This window comes from Epargyreus clarus, unplaced genomic scaffold, assembly GCF_041222505.1.
Source record: "Epargyreus clarus isolate Ecla_fem2 unplaced genomic scaffold, WU_Ecla_fem_2.2 ptg000026l, whole genome shotgun sequence".
In the NCBI taxonomy this organism is placed as follows: Eukaryota; Metazoa; Arthropoda; class Insecta; order Lepidoptera; family Hesperiidae; genus Epargyreus; species Epargyreus clarus.
Window position 1 is genome coordinate 16,118,448 of NW_027332233.1, and position 15,664 is coordinate 16,134,111.

Here is a 15,664-nt window from a genome sequence, read left to right on the forward strand (position 1 = left end):
TCTTCTAGTATACATGTAGAGACGTTATAGTTTCAGATGTATAATTTGCATTTGTAGCCTTTTCAGAATATCAATTAGATATTTGCCTCAAAATTTCAAATATATGTATCGTTACATTTAAAAAAAAAGCTATAGTCACATTATAGACATGTTTAGTATTTTTAAAACATTGGTTTTTATCTACATAAATGTGTTTAGAATAACACGTATAATTATTTTCGTATTCCTAATATAATTACTTTCGAAACGTAATCTTTACGAAACAGAAAATTAACATTTTATCACACAGCATATGTTAAAACATTTAGAAATTCAAATATGAGCAAAATTAATTAAAATTCAAAATACAACCATTTTATTTTGAGACCAAAATAATTTCATTAGACTTCCCATTACTTGCCAAAATAATCGGAATGTTAATTTTGAATCACAAAACCATTAAAACTAAAGTTTAACAATCACTCAATAGCTCAAAACCATAGAACTGATAAAACATCAAAATAAAAAAGAAAATTGAATTAATAAAGCAACAAAGATACCCCATCGCACCCTGCACTCCTCAAGCACTACCTCTATTAGTACTCAGTAATAGCAACAAACGTGGGCGTTCGTGGCATTCGCGGCCCTATTATACACGATGCACGTAAACTTAATATGATTATATAAAAAGTTACATGCATGCATTTATATACTTCACAAACTTATGTCTTATACCAATTTCCTAATTGGTAATATATTTTGTACATGTGTTAGAAACTTAGTTAAACTCATGGCTAGAGGTTTATTATTAATAAAATAAAATATTAATATTTTATCAAAAAAAAACCTTCATTATTTTAATTAAAATAATGGAAATATAAACGCAAAAACAATAAGTATTAATAAAAAGTGAGTAGAAAACCGGTTAGATATACACAATTCAGATAAAAAAGTACACTCAAGTTTATGTCAAGTTGATTACAATAATCCATTCATTCGTGATAACCACACGTCAATATATGTTGCACCACAACACCGGCATCGCAACCTCTACCAGCATTCAGTCTTCGACCTTCAAACGCGATATCTATCTCGGTACTCTTATATACAAATATAAATGTACACTTATATCGACTTAATAAAAAATACAGGAGTATTTATACAACTAGCATTTATATACATATATGCAACAATAAAATTATAAAAAAAACTTTTATCATTAAATTGTATAAATTTCATTGTACTTTAAGTCCAGAAGTTATGCGCACCCGAAACAATAATCAAAATACCAAAATTGGCACTCGTTAGTGTCTTTTGTATTCTATTTATGCAAGATTAAGTACTATAAGGATATCATAGTAATAATAAATATATATAAACCACTTAAATATTAGGTCAAAAATGTCTCGAAACTTCACAACTTAACATTACTTATCACAACGTAACAAAAGGCACTTGCTTGATAATAATATTAAAATAAAAGTGTAAAAAGAAAAATTAAGTACATCAAAAACTACTAACCTAAGGATATATCTTTATATATCGTAAATCAACTCAAACTTTGAAATATTTTTGTTCTAAACGATTCAAATTTACAAAAGCGACAAAGGGTAAAGTGGGATGTACGTACTTCGTACACATCCATTTGAGTCGAGTGATTTGTGCCCGTGGTCTCATGAAGCCGGGCTAGAGGGATCAATTTTAATACTCTATACATTTTGCTAAACGATTTATTATTAATCAAAATGTTCTGTCATTTATGTATAAATTTATATTGACCTATACTTTCTTTTGAAATAGTTCTCTCTCTCTCTCTCATTTAACAAATGGTTTTTTTTTAAAGTTAAGGGATTTAACTCTGTCTATACTTAAGATTGGACCAGTTCGAGTTGATCACGTCAAAAACTCTCATTTGACTTAGTTAAAGGAATGCGACTGACCGTCTATCACGTGTACTTGTTACGAGTAGGTATACATTATCAAATAACTGATAAGAGTAGATTATGTTTAGTGGCTAATAAAATGATGCTAATAAGCTACTTAATTATATTAGTAAAAATTAGGTTTTTGTAAGATGATCTTTAAAGTCAATTATAAATATTAATATGACAGGTATTTCTTTACAATATAAAATATTTTTTTGCCGGTCACTTACTTGTTTCCTGACCCTTTATTTATTAGGCACATGTCTAAGACACTCTCTGCCATGTTGCTTGGCTAAGAATAGTTATAACATTGTTAGTTAGTGTCAGGGCCAGATTTAGAGGTCTAGAGGCCTTGGGGCTACAAAGGAGTGGAGGCCCCCTGGCCCCAAATTATTTTCCGAATAAAATGAACAATTTTTTCAGTTGAGATTTTCAATAAATATTTTATTGTGAAACGCAGGTAGATTCTTCTAGTATTCATGTTTGTACAAAGTATTGTAGATAAAGGTAAAACAGCGAAAAAGAATATCAAAGGAAAATATATATTTTTTCTTTTTATTAGTGTTTACTAGTCGGAATTAAAAAAAAGTCCGACGTCTCTATTGTGGGGTCTCTAAAGGGGTCTTTTGTGGAGGCCCTGGGGCTGCCGCCCCGGTTGCCCTCCCTTAAATCCGGCCCTAGTTAGTGTAGTAAAAACGTTTTATTTTTATTGTCGTATAAACATAACAAAATGTTAGCAAAACAGTATAGCAAGCAAGGCTAAATGCACCTTAAACGAAGGTTTACGAGTATTTTTGTGGCAAGTTATCAAGCGACTTTAAAAGAAATATAGTAAACAACAAGTATGTCTACAAAAACAAGAAAAACCTGTTTGTTTTACACCTCTACTTTTGCATAATACAAGCAAAAATATTTCCATATTATCATTTTCCAAAACATGTATAATTGATTTTATAGTCCGCGCCAGACTGCTAGTCCGCTCTGAAGTTGTTGCGAGCCGGTGTAGTCATACAATTTGCTATGGCGACGCGATTCATTCCTATATTCAGAGCGTACTAGCAGTTTTACGCGGACTATACCTGTATTAATTGTGTAATTTACGTCGTATAAAAAGCATTTTTGTCTTTTAAAGCTCAAAGATTAAGTAGCACCTGTCTATTCATATGCAAAGAGACGGCATAAAAGAAAAAAAAAAACCTAAATATAAAGGGGTTGTTGACAATAGTATTTTTCTATTCTATTCTATTCTAGCACAATTTTCGTAGCGTATCAAAAAGTCAACACTTTTATCAGAAGTCATAGATTATATCACAAAAATCAAATTGTATTTATAAACGACACAATGAATAAAGCACTGTTAATGTATATTGTGTACTTAGAAATACCGACTAAAGAAGTATATATTGAGCTTGAATTCATTGTTAAAATACGGTTTACCGTAATAGTTATATGATAATGATGGGGACGACTGACCATCAGAAGCTTTTCGTGTTAATTGGCGAATCACTCCTCGACGTGCGATTTCGGGTCGACTCGACCGCACATTGAAGTGTTGCATTGTAATTCATTATCGACATAGTATATTTTTAGCGTCAAATATTTGGCACTTCTGGGTTTTAGTAGCTGATGGTTTAACTAGGTAATCGGTATTTGATTTCAGCTCGAGGCAGACCTTTCGATCCACACATTCTTCAATATAATATGTGAGCAGCAATATTCAAAGACGACTTTTGGAGTGTCTGAATGCGAGTATTCTGTTCGGATTGACCGACTTTAAAAATAACCGAAACATAACCAGACCGGAGTTATTGAGCTTCGAAACTTTCTCAGCACAGGATCTCTGGTTGACTTGGCCGACCTTCAAGATAAAACTAACAAGAACCACATACAGTTTTCAAGTGTCCATTCATCAGGTCGACTGATGTTCAAAATAAAAGTGTGTCTTAGCTGATCAGAAGCTCTTGAGCGTGAGGCCGCGGGCGGGCAGGCTGTTGGCCTTGGCGGGCGCGTCGCGCGCCTGCGAGTGCGCGACGGCGATGCTGAGGCACTGCACCCACTGCTCCGCGTTCTTGCCGTCCTTGGGCTTCAGGATCAGCGTCTGGTCGCCCGTGAAGATCTCGAACGCCTTCGGGATGTTGCGCGCGCCGCGGGACACCTTCACCGAGCGGATCTGGTTTATGTCTATGCTTTCGCCGCCGCTCTGAAATAAAAATCGTATGAAAAAAAATATAATACAATTTTTTTCTTAACTTACAAGTTTATAATATGATTTATAATATCATCACGAATCTTTAAAATTCAAAGAAATATCGTAATAAGTATCTATATGGCAACCTAATGGAAAAAAAATCTGATGATGTATCATACTTTTTCAGATTATAGCTCCAGCATATGCCAGGGGGTACGCTTGGGTAATTAAGTAGTTTCATTTTTATAAAACTGATAAATTCGTTATTAAATGAAATATAATTGAAAGGACATATTGTTTGGATAAAGTGCTCGCTATTGATAATAATAACTCGTTTTTGCCATTAACGAATGGTATTTCGTGACGGTCAATAAAGCACAATAATTGAGTAGAATAGCGGCACTAACGGATCCCTTGCAGGAGAGGTGCGCGCCGGAGAGCGTGAAGTATCGCGTGCGCCAGCGGCGGAAGAGCCGCCAGCGGCCCTTCTTCTCCTTGAGCTGGCCCTCGATGACGGGCTGCCCGTCGGACAGGAAGCCGACGGCGCGCTCGGGGTGGTTGCAGAGGAAGCAGCCCCACGTGGCGCGCGCGCGCGGCGGCTGCTCGCCGGCCGTCACCTCGAACACGTCGAAGAAGCCCGCCGCGCGCAGCTCGTTCAGCAGCATCTCCTGCTCCTGTGGACGTTGAAGGATGTAGATGTAGGATGTAGAATCGTCTTCATTCTTGCAATCGCTCGATGGACGGACATATCAGTGGATTCAATATAATAGATAGATTTACTTTGACATTAACAAACTCTAACATTAATTAAAATAATAATTAATCGGATAGATTATTTAAGTTCGAGTGCACTTAACATGAACATACATTTTTATTCAGATCGCAAGCGACTTATATTGGAATTTATGTTGTTTTAGTCTAGAATGGTACTAAAATTTTTAACAATAAATTAATATCATTATTTTAGTAGGGCCCTGCTGGTATAACTTCTACATGTGATAACAGCTCAATAAAGCTGATATTTAAGACATTGTGCTTTTATACTAACGCACATGTTATAAACGCTCTTAGAATCGTATTTGTATCTTAAAGTACCTTGAGGTTGGGGAAGGCGCTGGTGACGAGCGTGAGGAAGGTCTTGTTCTCGCACTTGAGGATGTCCCAGCAGTGCTTGAGCGAGGCGACGGTAGGGTCGCGCGAGGAGAGCGCGGCCTGGTGGCGCGCCTGCAGCGCCAGGAACATGAGGTGGATCCACACGCGCGGCGCCCGCGTGCGCAGCGAGAACGCCGCGCGCGCGTACAGGCAGTGCGCGCCGCGCCGCCCGCACGCGAACACCAGCCGCGCCTGCTTCTTGCTGCGACGCTCTGCAACACACACACACACACGCACGTAAACATTAACGACCCGAGTGTTACTACGTGGGGTACGTCATGACCCGGAGACATATTCATACAGCGTCACGAAGGGAACTAAAGGGAAATGAAAACACCAGCCGCACCTGCCTCTTGCTGCGCCGCTCTGCGCACACACATGTACATAAATACACGTATAGCGACACGAGTGTTACTACTGAAGTACGTCATGACCAGCCGCGCCTGCCTCTTCCTGCGACGCTCTGCGATACACACACACACGCAGACATAAATACACATACAGGAACACCTATGTTACTATAGGGGAAAATCTACTCTCAACGCCAGCCGTACCTACGTATTGGTGCGACTCTCTACAACCACAGTCTACACACATACCCAGCGTCACTACAAGCGACGCTCAACACACTGAATTAGGAATGTAGCTACAGGAAACGATTACTCACCCTCAATAGTACATTTGGCTGGCGGCGGTATCCTCAACGACACGTTGTCCATGTACGCCTTAATCTTATCCAAGTGCTTCTCACAAAAATGTTGCACTGTGTCTCGCATAGGATACGGCTCGAAAACACTGATCCTGTGATTCGAGTTCGAGTTATTGTTCGAATTCGAATTATTCGAGTTGGAACTCGAGTTGATCATCGTGACGCTCGTGTTGTTCGCCCGTCGTGACGTCACCGTCACGGGGCCTGATATTGATATGGGGTTGGGACTGACAGCAATTGGGCCGGAGCCGCACGTCTGGGTTACTATCGGCCCACTGCTGGGCGTGGACGTAATGACTGAGACCTGTCCGAGCGCTGTGTTGGAGTGCTGGATGGAGACCGCGGTGATCGGTGCCAGTGCGTCTGTTGACTTGCCCGTGGTTAGTGGGTTCACAGATATGGACTGGGCTTGAAGAGGCGATGGGCCCGAAATTATGGTGGGTCCGGAGTTCTGTTGAGAGAAATGTATTTATGAGTTTATCTTAACGCATTCAAACAATTTATAGTACATTGTAAAATATTATTTCCAAACATCGATTTAGATCATTTAGAGCGCCATTCGCCTGGTAAAATCTTTTACATCGTGTTTCATTTTTACTCTGGAAAGCGACTTCTGATATATAAAATTTCTTACATTAGCCCATAACAGAACAGCATAGGAACACCATGCTGTTCTGACGCTGTACTGTATATGCTGTTGCAAGGCATCCGAAATCGACCCCAAATCAACTTTTGATCTACTTGGTAATAAATCATTGTCAACGAACAATAGTGATCACTGACGATCATTTGGCCTGGGTGTTGGTTTACTGGATGTACGACAAAAAGATACATACAGTGGAGGTGGAGGGCCCGATGAGTATGTTGTGGTGGTGGTGCCGGGCGGCGGGGCGCGGCGCGGGCGGGCCCTTCGCCGCCGCCTTGCCGCCCGCCGCTGCTGCCGACATAATAGTGCTCGTGAGCTAAATCTGATACTGATCTAATTATTCTTGATTCTTTGAACTTTCGGACTTTAAAATAAGTGTTATGTATGATACAAGTTTTCATACACGGCTTTCTAAGCCAGTACTGATGTACTCTGTATGAAATTTTATGATTTTGACACAGATTTTTTTTGGGGTAATGTGTATAAAAAGTAAATTTAAACTTATTAATTTAGCTCAACATCACATTTAGTCAAGTTCTATCATTTTCAAGATTGTATAGCACAGAGTTGTAGAACTGAAATTTGAGTAATGTTGTGCATTTTTGGTGCATATAAGTAAAAAAATAAATAAACTACAGACAAACTTTTTGATTAATTATATTTGTATAAACGAAAATACGTGTAATTACCTGTGGTGGGAACATTTGAGTTTGGCTGAGAATTAATTTGTTGTGAAGAGGAAAGACGTGTCATGCTTTTGTGCAAACCTCCCACTGAACCACCTGGAAGGTAGAAAAACGTTCTGTGGATACAATAGTAAACAAGATGTACCTTCCACCACTAATTTATCTACACAAAATAGCACCAGTGCTATCTATCTGAATAGATAATTGCCATAAAAACCTTTTTAAAACTTCGTCGGCTTACAGTCAAGTCACAAATATTGAAAAAAAATAATAATAATGTTCCACCAATATGTAGCACTTACCAGCAACATTAAGCCTAGTCATACTCCGATGCGAATTAGGTCCCGGATGTAACCTGCCCGTGCTCCTCGAGTCCCCCAGCTTGGCTCGCCGCGTGTACCCCGTAACCGGGGCCACGGGGCCGGCGGGGGTGGTTGCCGACCCCCCGGGCGCGGGGGGTGCTGCCGAGGGCCCCGGGGAGGTGGGGCTGGTGGGGGTCACTGGTGTGGTATTGGGGCCGCCGAGCTTCACTATAGTGACACCGCCGGAAGTCCTGTTCACTTCGCCGTGGGTTGACTTCGGACGATTGCTGAAACATTTGGGGAATAAACTTTTAAACTTAATTTAATTAATGAGGTGTGGACGAGACATGCTCAAAGGTAATATGAAAACAATGTCCTCGTTTTTACTTAAATTTGAAATATTAAGGATAGAATTGAATTTCTTGTTGGGTTTGGCTACGCATGCGTTGTAGTCCCTGAGGACGACGTTGGAACGCCTAGCATGTGTGCGTTTTGCTACACAAACCGACAAACCGGAACGCAACTACAATTAACACTAGTATAATAAGGAGAAGTACTTCTGAAGTCAAATCATACCAATGGTTTTGCCTGCAAAACCATTCATAATTGTATTCTTTTCCTGTATTGTAGCAGTTTTAGTTCAAAACTCAGATCTTTTTTAAGCAGACCCGTACCTATAGGTAGGTCCAATGCTCACAGGTGTGGGCTATATCTTGTATGGTGTTACCTGTGGCTGGCCCGCAGCGCGGCCAGCAGGCGGTCGGTGAAGAGCGCGGGGTAGGCGCTGCACAGCGCGGTGGCCTCGCGCAGCAGCGCCGCCTGCTCCGCCCACTCCGCGCCCGCCAGACGCTCCACCACGAAGTTCAGGGCCTCCTGCGCCCGCTCCTGGGGTCACACACATATTCTTTTAATATTAACCTCAGCAATGTACATTGTATATTATAGTCCTGAGGCTAGACTCTGAAAACCTCTCCACATCTAGGTTGACAATGTAAAACAATATTGAACAGGTCAAATCATCAGATTATGTACAACATTTAATTGTATATAACTTGTTGGGACACAAAGTAAACATTTTAAATAAAGTTCAGACAATAATTTTTAAATCATAATAGTCACAAAATATGTCGATTTCATTACTATCACATATTGCTTAAAATTTTATTACATGTACAAAAAACGAATACGACAGTCACTACATCGGTTTGATTTGAAGTATTCCGAACTTGCTGATTCGGAATACTTCCAGCCAGGCATCTTAGTAATTATGTCATTCAGATTTGTCTTCTGATCTGAATGTTTGTGTACTTATCTTTATGTGAGTACATAGCACCCACATGACTAGGATAGGACTGTTACAGACAATACGCATTATTGGCGTCACGTGTACGTGCAGTAACTCGTACAGTATAGAAAATGTTATTTATTTATATTGAAGATTACTTCTAGATAAAAAAAGTCTTGTTGCCGTTGCACATGTGATGATCATATGACATTTAATGTAATATCTCATGATTCGAAATCCATACAAAGCGTACATGACAATGACACTACAATCAATCAGCTCTCGATAACGATCGACGTTATCGACTTTATCTCTGACATTCTGATACGCGATAAGCCTAAGATGCTTATTAATCTATTTTCCTGTGACTTTCAGTTATATATCGATCACAAGCATAATATTATTATATTTATCTGCAGAATGGTATAACAATCTAATTCATATGTCTAATGTAATATAAATGTTAAGTATTTTTTTAACAATATATTTGTGCGTGAGAATCGCCTTTTAAAATTGGTTTAATTACAACAATAAAAAGAAAGGCAAGTTATGTTCGAAAATTTATAGTATATTCAGGAGTCTATTTGTGTGGCCACGAAGTACGCGGCACGTGGGTCACCCGCCTGCATTGCGCTAGTGGTATGAAAGTACCCTGCTGGTATATCCGGGGCGCGCGAGCACGGTGGCCACAAAGTACGCGGCACATGCGTCACCCGCCTATAGCGTTAGTCATACGAACGTACCCTGCTGGTGTAGCCGAGGCGCGCGAGCACGGTGGCCACGAGGTGCGCGGCGCGCGGCGTGGCGTGCGGCGCGCGCGCGGCCCGCCGCACCGCCGCGCCGTGCTCCGCCACCAGCGACGGCCGCCGCAGGCTCACGCACGCTATCACCTGCGACACACACACACACCAAATTATAACACCAATAATATTAAGTACACTGACAGTACAGTACAGTACAGTGCGCTGTTCAATTATTGTAATGTCTGGAAAGACTAAAAGTTTAAAATGCAAAGGGGCGTCTATGCGTGCTAGACTTTTAGCCTTTCCAGTAACAATATGTATTTATTATCTTTCATAATAGTATAACGAATATGCTAAAGTATAGAATATGTAAGTAAATGAAAATGGAATAAGTCTTATCAAAAGTTAGCCAAAGATATGCTCTACCATGAAAGCTAAGTTTGGGCACATATAAATTAAATGAGGCTTACGTAGTCGGCCGATAAATATGTAAAAAACTGGAAATTTATTTCTATTCAACACAATTGATATATTTAACACAAAACAAAATTCACATATAAAAAGTGTCAACACTTTAGCCACATTATTAGTTGATACAGTTGTTACATAGATTTTTATTGCACCCTCAATCTAAACTGTAAACACTATTGATTAGACATTAGTACTCAACATCTTCAAATATTACCTGCAGCAAATCTATACACATGCACCCTGGATCAGTTTGACTAGTGGTGTTGGGGCAGAGGTAGCTCAGCAACTGTGGCACACATGTCTTCAAGGCCTGGGGCCTCCTGCCCGCTATCTGCTCGAACAGTGCGAATAATGAGCTCTTCTCCACTGGCTCCGCGTGTGGCAGGAGGGAAACCAGAGCTGTCACATGCCCCTCGAGTGGCTCAGGGCAAACTTCGTATAGATTCGTCAAGATGCGGCAAAGGGGATAGTTCCCTAAAATAAAAATAGGATATTTTAAAAAAAATCATATCATATATGTGAAATTCTTTAGGTATTCTTAAAAATACTAATTTTTATGCTGTACAAAATAATGCAAATAACACGCTATGTCTGAGTATACTTTACTTGTCAAAAACATATTTTTATATCCATAAATGTATAGTTCATGATGGCAAACTATGCAAAATTATTATTCTTAAAATAGTAATACCAGCACATAATGGACAGAGTAATAAGTAAAATGTATAATGGACCATAGTAGAGAAAAGCCATTAAATACTCACCAGACATTATAGAGTCCATGATAGTTTGGACATGGGGCTTAAGTAATACAGCATGGTGGACAGCAGCTAGGGATAGGTAACGGGCCATGTGCCTGGATATCTCCCTGTTGCCCTTGTGCAAGAACTGCACTGCCACTGGGAGGAATAGTTCCATTACTTCCGCATTCCCAGTTGTTTCCTTGTCAGCTTGCAAGGGAAATGACACCTAAAACACATGAAATAATTTGCCTATATTCAACATTTTTAAATGTAGTAAGATGGATGATACAAGAATGAACACACCATAAATAGCATTATTTTTTTTGGAGTGAGTTTTGAAATCCCAATTAAGGTATCAGAAAATACTTACTTACAGTACTTTACTGCCTCAATCTCAATATACAATTTAAGAAAAAAGAAAATAAATGAATATGCCACCTTATTTGGCCAACTTATTATTTGTAACTTCACTTACATTTTCATGTCAAATTATATTCTAATATAATGTGTAGTCTATTAAATATTGAACTAAGTATTATTTACTTGTTACACATAAACAAATAAACATGATGACTAACCAATACAATACACGCTATGACATCAGATGCAATTTTAGCATGAGGAGGGTCATCATCTCGCAGGTGGCCCACCGGCATCAGATTGTGGTGCAGACAAGACTCCAGCAACGCCACCAGAGCCCCGCAGTACTTCTCCAAGGTACCAGTTTCCTTTATACATGATGTCACTCTCGTCACACAGATTTCAATCAATGCCTGGTCTCGGTCATTACGGATATAATCTGGCCTTGAAGATATTTCAGTTATTTGTTTTAACTGAAATGAGAAAAATATATTAAGATTAACGTTAATTGTAAGATATAAGTTTGATTGTACACTGATGTTTTTTGTATTTTATTATTATACTTATAAACGGTGTGTTTATATATTTTTTTTGACAATATTGAATATTATGTATACCATACATCCCAAATAAATATTATAATCATAAACTTTATCAATAACAAAAATGTTGTTCAGCAAATAAAAATTACAAGAGTTCTCAGACTATTTTCATAATTAATAAATTGATGATAATAATAAACTAAAAACCTACCAAACTCGTTGAGTAAACTATCTTAAACAAATAAACAAAACAAACACGAAAACTTTATTTGGCTATGAATACAAAACAGCATAATTAAGTACGTCGCTGCATAATGAGGTGTTGTAAACAAGTGGAAAGTGCAACCAGTTACCACTTCATTCAGGTCGTCGACGATCTCCGCGTCCGGGATCGCGAATATGTCCCCCGCCCGGGTCAGGTCCCGCTCCGTCAGCACGTGCTTCACCAGCTCGTGCATCTTGCCTCGCGCTGCACACAACTCGCGAAATATGCAACCGAGTCACCAACAAACACTCGACACATCAACATACTACGACCTACACCAAACTCGTTCTAACGCCGCACGCCGACGATTAACGCTGTTCGTACCCATAACAGTGCGTACTAGAAACGCTTTCGATTAAAAAAGTTAAACAGTATCCGCCGAATTTCGCTACGATAAAAAGGATAAAAGTTTCGATATGATGACTGAAGTTGGGTTGGAATTGGCTGGTTGACTTGTCAAGAATAGGATGTCAATCAGTCAATGAACTTTCTCGGATACTATTGTTAATATTTAGACATTTCTAGAAAATTTTCAGATATATACTTATCTATATATAATTTTTATGTTATATAAAATAATAATAATAACAATAAATGCACACTGGTTGAATTTTACAATTGGAAGTTTATACTTTTCCACACATTTTGTATAATGTTATTGTGCAAATTATACATAGAAAAACTTAAAATAAAACCATAAAAGTGACATTAATGACAGTGACAGTCACAGTCATGTCACAATTCACACCACAATACCGAGCACAGTTTACTAATTACTTACATATTTTTAAGGTTATAAACATTAACCTGCTGACGTAAATGCAAAACATGTTTTTTATTATTTGTGACAATATTTAAAAACATTTTTACGTTCTATATAAACAACAAGGAGAGGAATAGTTCAAAATGCCTGTACCTTGCGGAGCAGGATGTGGGAAGACTGCTGTGCTAAAGGTGACTAAACTTCTATTATTCTCTCATTTTTGTACTTAAAAATAAATTGTAATATCACAACAATTACTATATATTCCAGCGGCCCAAAACTGGTGACACGCTTTGCAAGGAGTGCTTCTTCAACGCCTTTGAAACTGAAATCCACTACACTATCACAAAGGGACAGTTGTTCAAACCTGGTGACTCAGTGGCGATAGGTGCGTCTGGCGGGAAGGATTCCACCGTCCTCGCCTTCGTGTTGAAGACGTTAAACCAGAGGTATAAGTATGGCTTAAATCTAATGCTGTTATCCATTGACGAGGGGATCACTGGCTACAGGGATGACAGCTTAGAGACAGTAAAACAGAATCGGGATGACTACGAGATGCCTCTGAAAATATTATCTTACAAGGATTTGTACGGTTGGACTATGGACGAAATAGTAGCACAGATAGGTAGAAAGAACAACTGCACTTTCTGTGGGGTGTTCAGGCGACAGGCACTAGACCGGGGTGCGGCCATGCTGGGCGTGCGGTGCATAGCCACCGGACACAATGCTGATGACATTGCTGAGACTGTGCTCATGAATGTGCTGCGGGGAGACATAGCTAGGCTGAAGAGATGTACTGCAATCAGTACTGTAAGTGTTTATTATTTGTATGTTTGTTGTTATTCAGGTTATTAAAAACTTGCTCTAAATTTAAAACTTCTGAGGAAAGTGTCATGGCAAGCATAGTCCATAATTAAGTATTAGTTTTCTAAAATAAGTATTAGTCAAATCTTATATATTAGATAAATATATTTTACATGTTTATATTGTATAAACAAATGGACCTTCAATGGGTTTTTTAATTTCATATCTCATATCCAAACTTACATGACATATATTTTCAGGGTAGTGAAGGTGCAATACCACGAGTAAAGCCACTGAAGTACACATATGAAAAGGAAATTGTTATGTATGCTCACTACAAGAAGCTTGTTTACTTTTCCACTGAATGTGTGTTTGCACCAAATGCTTACAGAGGGCATGCAAGGGCCCTTCTCAAAGATTTGGAGAAAATAAGACCTTCCTGTATTATGGACATCATTTATTCAGGTAATTCTTGGTTAATTTATTATGCATATCGTTTGTCCGTACGTTTATAGGCATTCTGTAATTTATCATTAGTCATCTAAATAAAATTTGGCAACTGCTATAAAGCTGCAATTTGTATGAAGATGGTTTGAAAATGACTTTTTATTCTTAAATTAAGCATTACAATGTAAATATCATACTCTGATTCTTTTATTGTTTACACTGAATATAATTAAGTTACAAAGTATTTTGCACTTAATTTTTCAGGTGAGACAATGGCAGTAAAGGATCAGGTGTCATTACCATCACAAAGGATATGCTCGCGATGTAAATTTGTTTCTTCACAAGAGGTGTGCAAGGCGTGCGTGTTGCTTGAAGGCTTAAACAAGGGTCTGCCTAAACTTGGCATAGGAAAGAGTTCAAAAGCAAAGAGAATGCTTGAAGAATATGCCAAGAAAGAAGGAAAAGACAATTTGAAGCAAGCAGTAGATGAATTGAACAATGACATGTACAATACAAGTATCTGTCAAACAAAAGCCAAGTCATGTAAATCTGGTTTATGTAAAAGCGATAAGGAAAATAAAAATGATATGTTAAATACAGAAATAAGCATAGAAAGTAACAACAAAGTGGATACTAACAAATGTAAAAATAAGTGCAGTGGCAATTGCAATGGGAATATAAATAATCATAACAATGTAGCCCAAAGCGAGTCAAAGATTAACACATTACTAAAGGAATATGGACTAGAGGAAGCTGAAAAACCTGTTATTAATACACAGAAAGATGACACACAAGATGATAATAAAAATATTGAAGAATCAAGTAGCTCTGACGAAGATGAATTAATAAAGGAAGATGAAACATGCATGGGAGGGTGCGGAGGTATGAGTTCAATTGGAATAAGTTTTTGACAATAATCATTATTGTAAAATTAGTGTAAGTAATACAAATTTTTAAGTAAAATATTTATTTTGTTAAACTTTTACACATTTTGAATGTTCTATCCCTACCTTACCTATATTTTTAGCTATTCTAGTTGCCTTTATGATTAATATTTACATTTTATGAAAGGAAAAGCGATATTTTCGTATAAAGGCCAAATGCCAATATGTTACATAATTATTTTATAATTACATCCCAAATGAAAACAGATGGTGCATATGATAATGTATTTAATTATATGTAATAAATAACTCACTTAAAATTAATTTAATATTCTAAATTGTACAAAAGGATTTGGTACCTACTAGCAGGATGAATGTTGACACTTTCAACACAGGTCCTTCTCCATCATTACTAGAAATGCAGGCATAGTATTTAAATTAGTATTTAAACTAGGAACTCAAAATCCAATATATAATACCAATCAACATAATGGACTCCTTGAATTCAACTCCGTTTAACTTTTGTGCTTGCATCCTTCACCTAATAAACAAGATTATTATTCCTAACTTGGTTTTGGGTGCTACATGGCACTGGTGGGAGGGAATGAATCCTTAGATTGCCGGTCGTTTAGTCACGCTCAGAACAGATTATGAAATTAGTGTAAATAATTTATTGTATAATTATAAGACAATAGTTATAACTAAAATAACATATACTGCCACAAAATAAAATAAAATACATATACTGCCACACAATTTTCAAACATTAA

General features: G+C 38.0%; 2 protein-coding genes across 3 annotated transcripts; one reads left to right on the plus strand and one right to left on the minus strand.

Annotated features, from left to right (window-relative positions):
- Positions 1-3,097: 3,097 nt before the first annotated feature.
- Positions 3,098-12,478, minus strand: melt (ventricular zone expressed PH domain-containing protein melted). Of its 2 annotated transcripts, none has more exons than XM_073088326.1 (13): positions 12,085-12,478; positions 11,408-11,662; positions 10,851-11,055; positions 10,301-10,560; positions 9,616-9,762; positions 8,315-8,472; positions 7,588-7,874; positions 7,289-7,381; positions 6,790-6,887; positions 5,912-6,404; positions 5,188-5,456; positions 4,500-4,766; positions 3,098-4,104 (listed from the first exon to the last, which is right to left on the minus strand). In XM_073088326.1, the coding sequence occupies exons 1-13, from the start codon at positions 12,187-12,189 to the stop codon at positions 3,856-3,858; spliced, it is 2,886 nt and encodes a 961-aa protein (XP_072944427.1). In that variant the 5' UTR covers positions 12,190-12,478; the 3' UTR covers positions 3,098-3,855. The 2 variants fall into 2 exon arrangements, with proteins under 2 accessions (XP_072944427.1, XP_072944426.1); XM_073088325.1 differs by having other exon boundaries at positions 6,790-6,890.
- Positions 12,479-12,745: 267 nt separating this feature from the next.
- Positions 12,746-14,989, plus strand: Ctu1 (Cytosolic thiouridylase subunit 1). Its single transcript, XM_073087808.1, has 4 exons — positions 12,746-12,950; positions 13,030-13,569; positions 13,824-14,028; positions 14,275-14,989. Exons 1-4 carry the CDS (start codon positions 12,903-12,905, stop codon positions 14,919-14,921), a joined length of 1,440 nt encoding a protein of 479 aa, XP_072943909.1. The 5' UTR covers positions 12,746-12,902; the 3' UTR covers positions 14,922-14,989.
- Positions 14,990-15,664: the final 675 nt, after the last annotated feature.

Bases quoted from the DNA above. Each gene is read 5' to 3' on its own strand.
- Ctu1 (XM_073087808.1), top strand. From the start codon at position 12,903: ATGCCTGTACCTTGCGGAGCAGGATGTGGGAAGACTGCTGTGCTAAAG. The intron at 12,951-13,029 runs GTGACTAAACTT...TATATATTCCAG, and splicing joins GGAAGACTGCTGTGCTAAAG to CGGCCCAAAACTGGTGACAC. The intron at 14,029-14,274 runs GTAATTCTTGGT...TTAATTTTTCAG, and splicing joins TATGGACATCATTTATTCAG to GTGAGACAATGGCAGTAAAG.
- melt (XM_073088325.1), bottom strand. From the start codon at position 12,189: ATGCACGAGCTGGTGAAGCACGTGCTGACGGAGCGGGACCTGACCCGG. The intron at 11,056-11,407 runs GTTAGTCATCAT...CATGTGTTTTAG, and splicing joins TCATAGCGTGTATTGTATTG to GTGTCATTTCCCTTGCAAGC. The intron at 7,875-8,314 runs GTAACACCATAC...CAAATGTTTCAG, and splicing joins GCGCTGCGGGCCAGCCACAG to CAATCGTCCGAAGTCAACCC.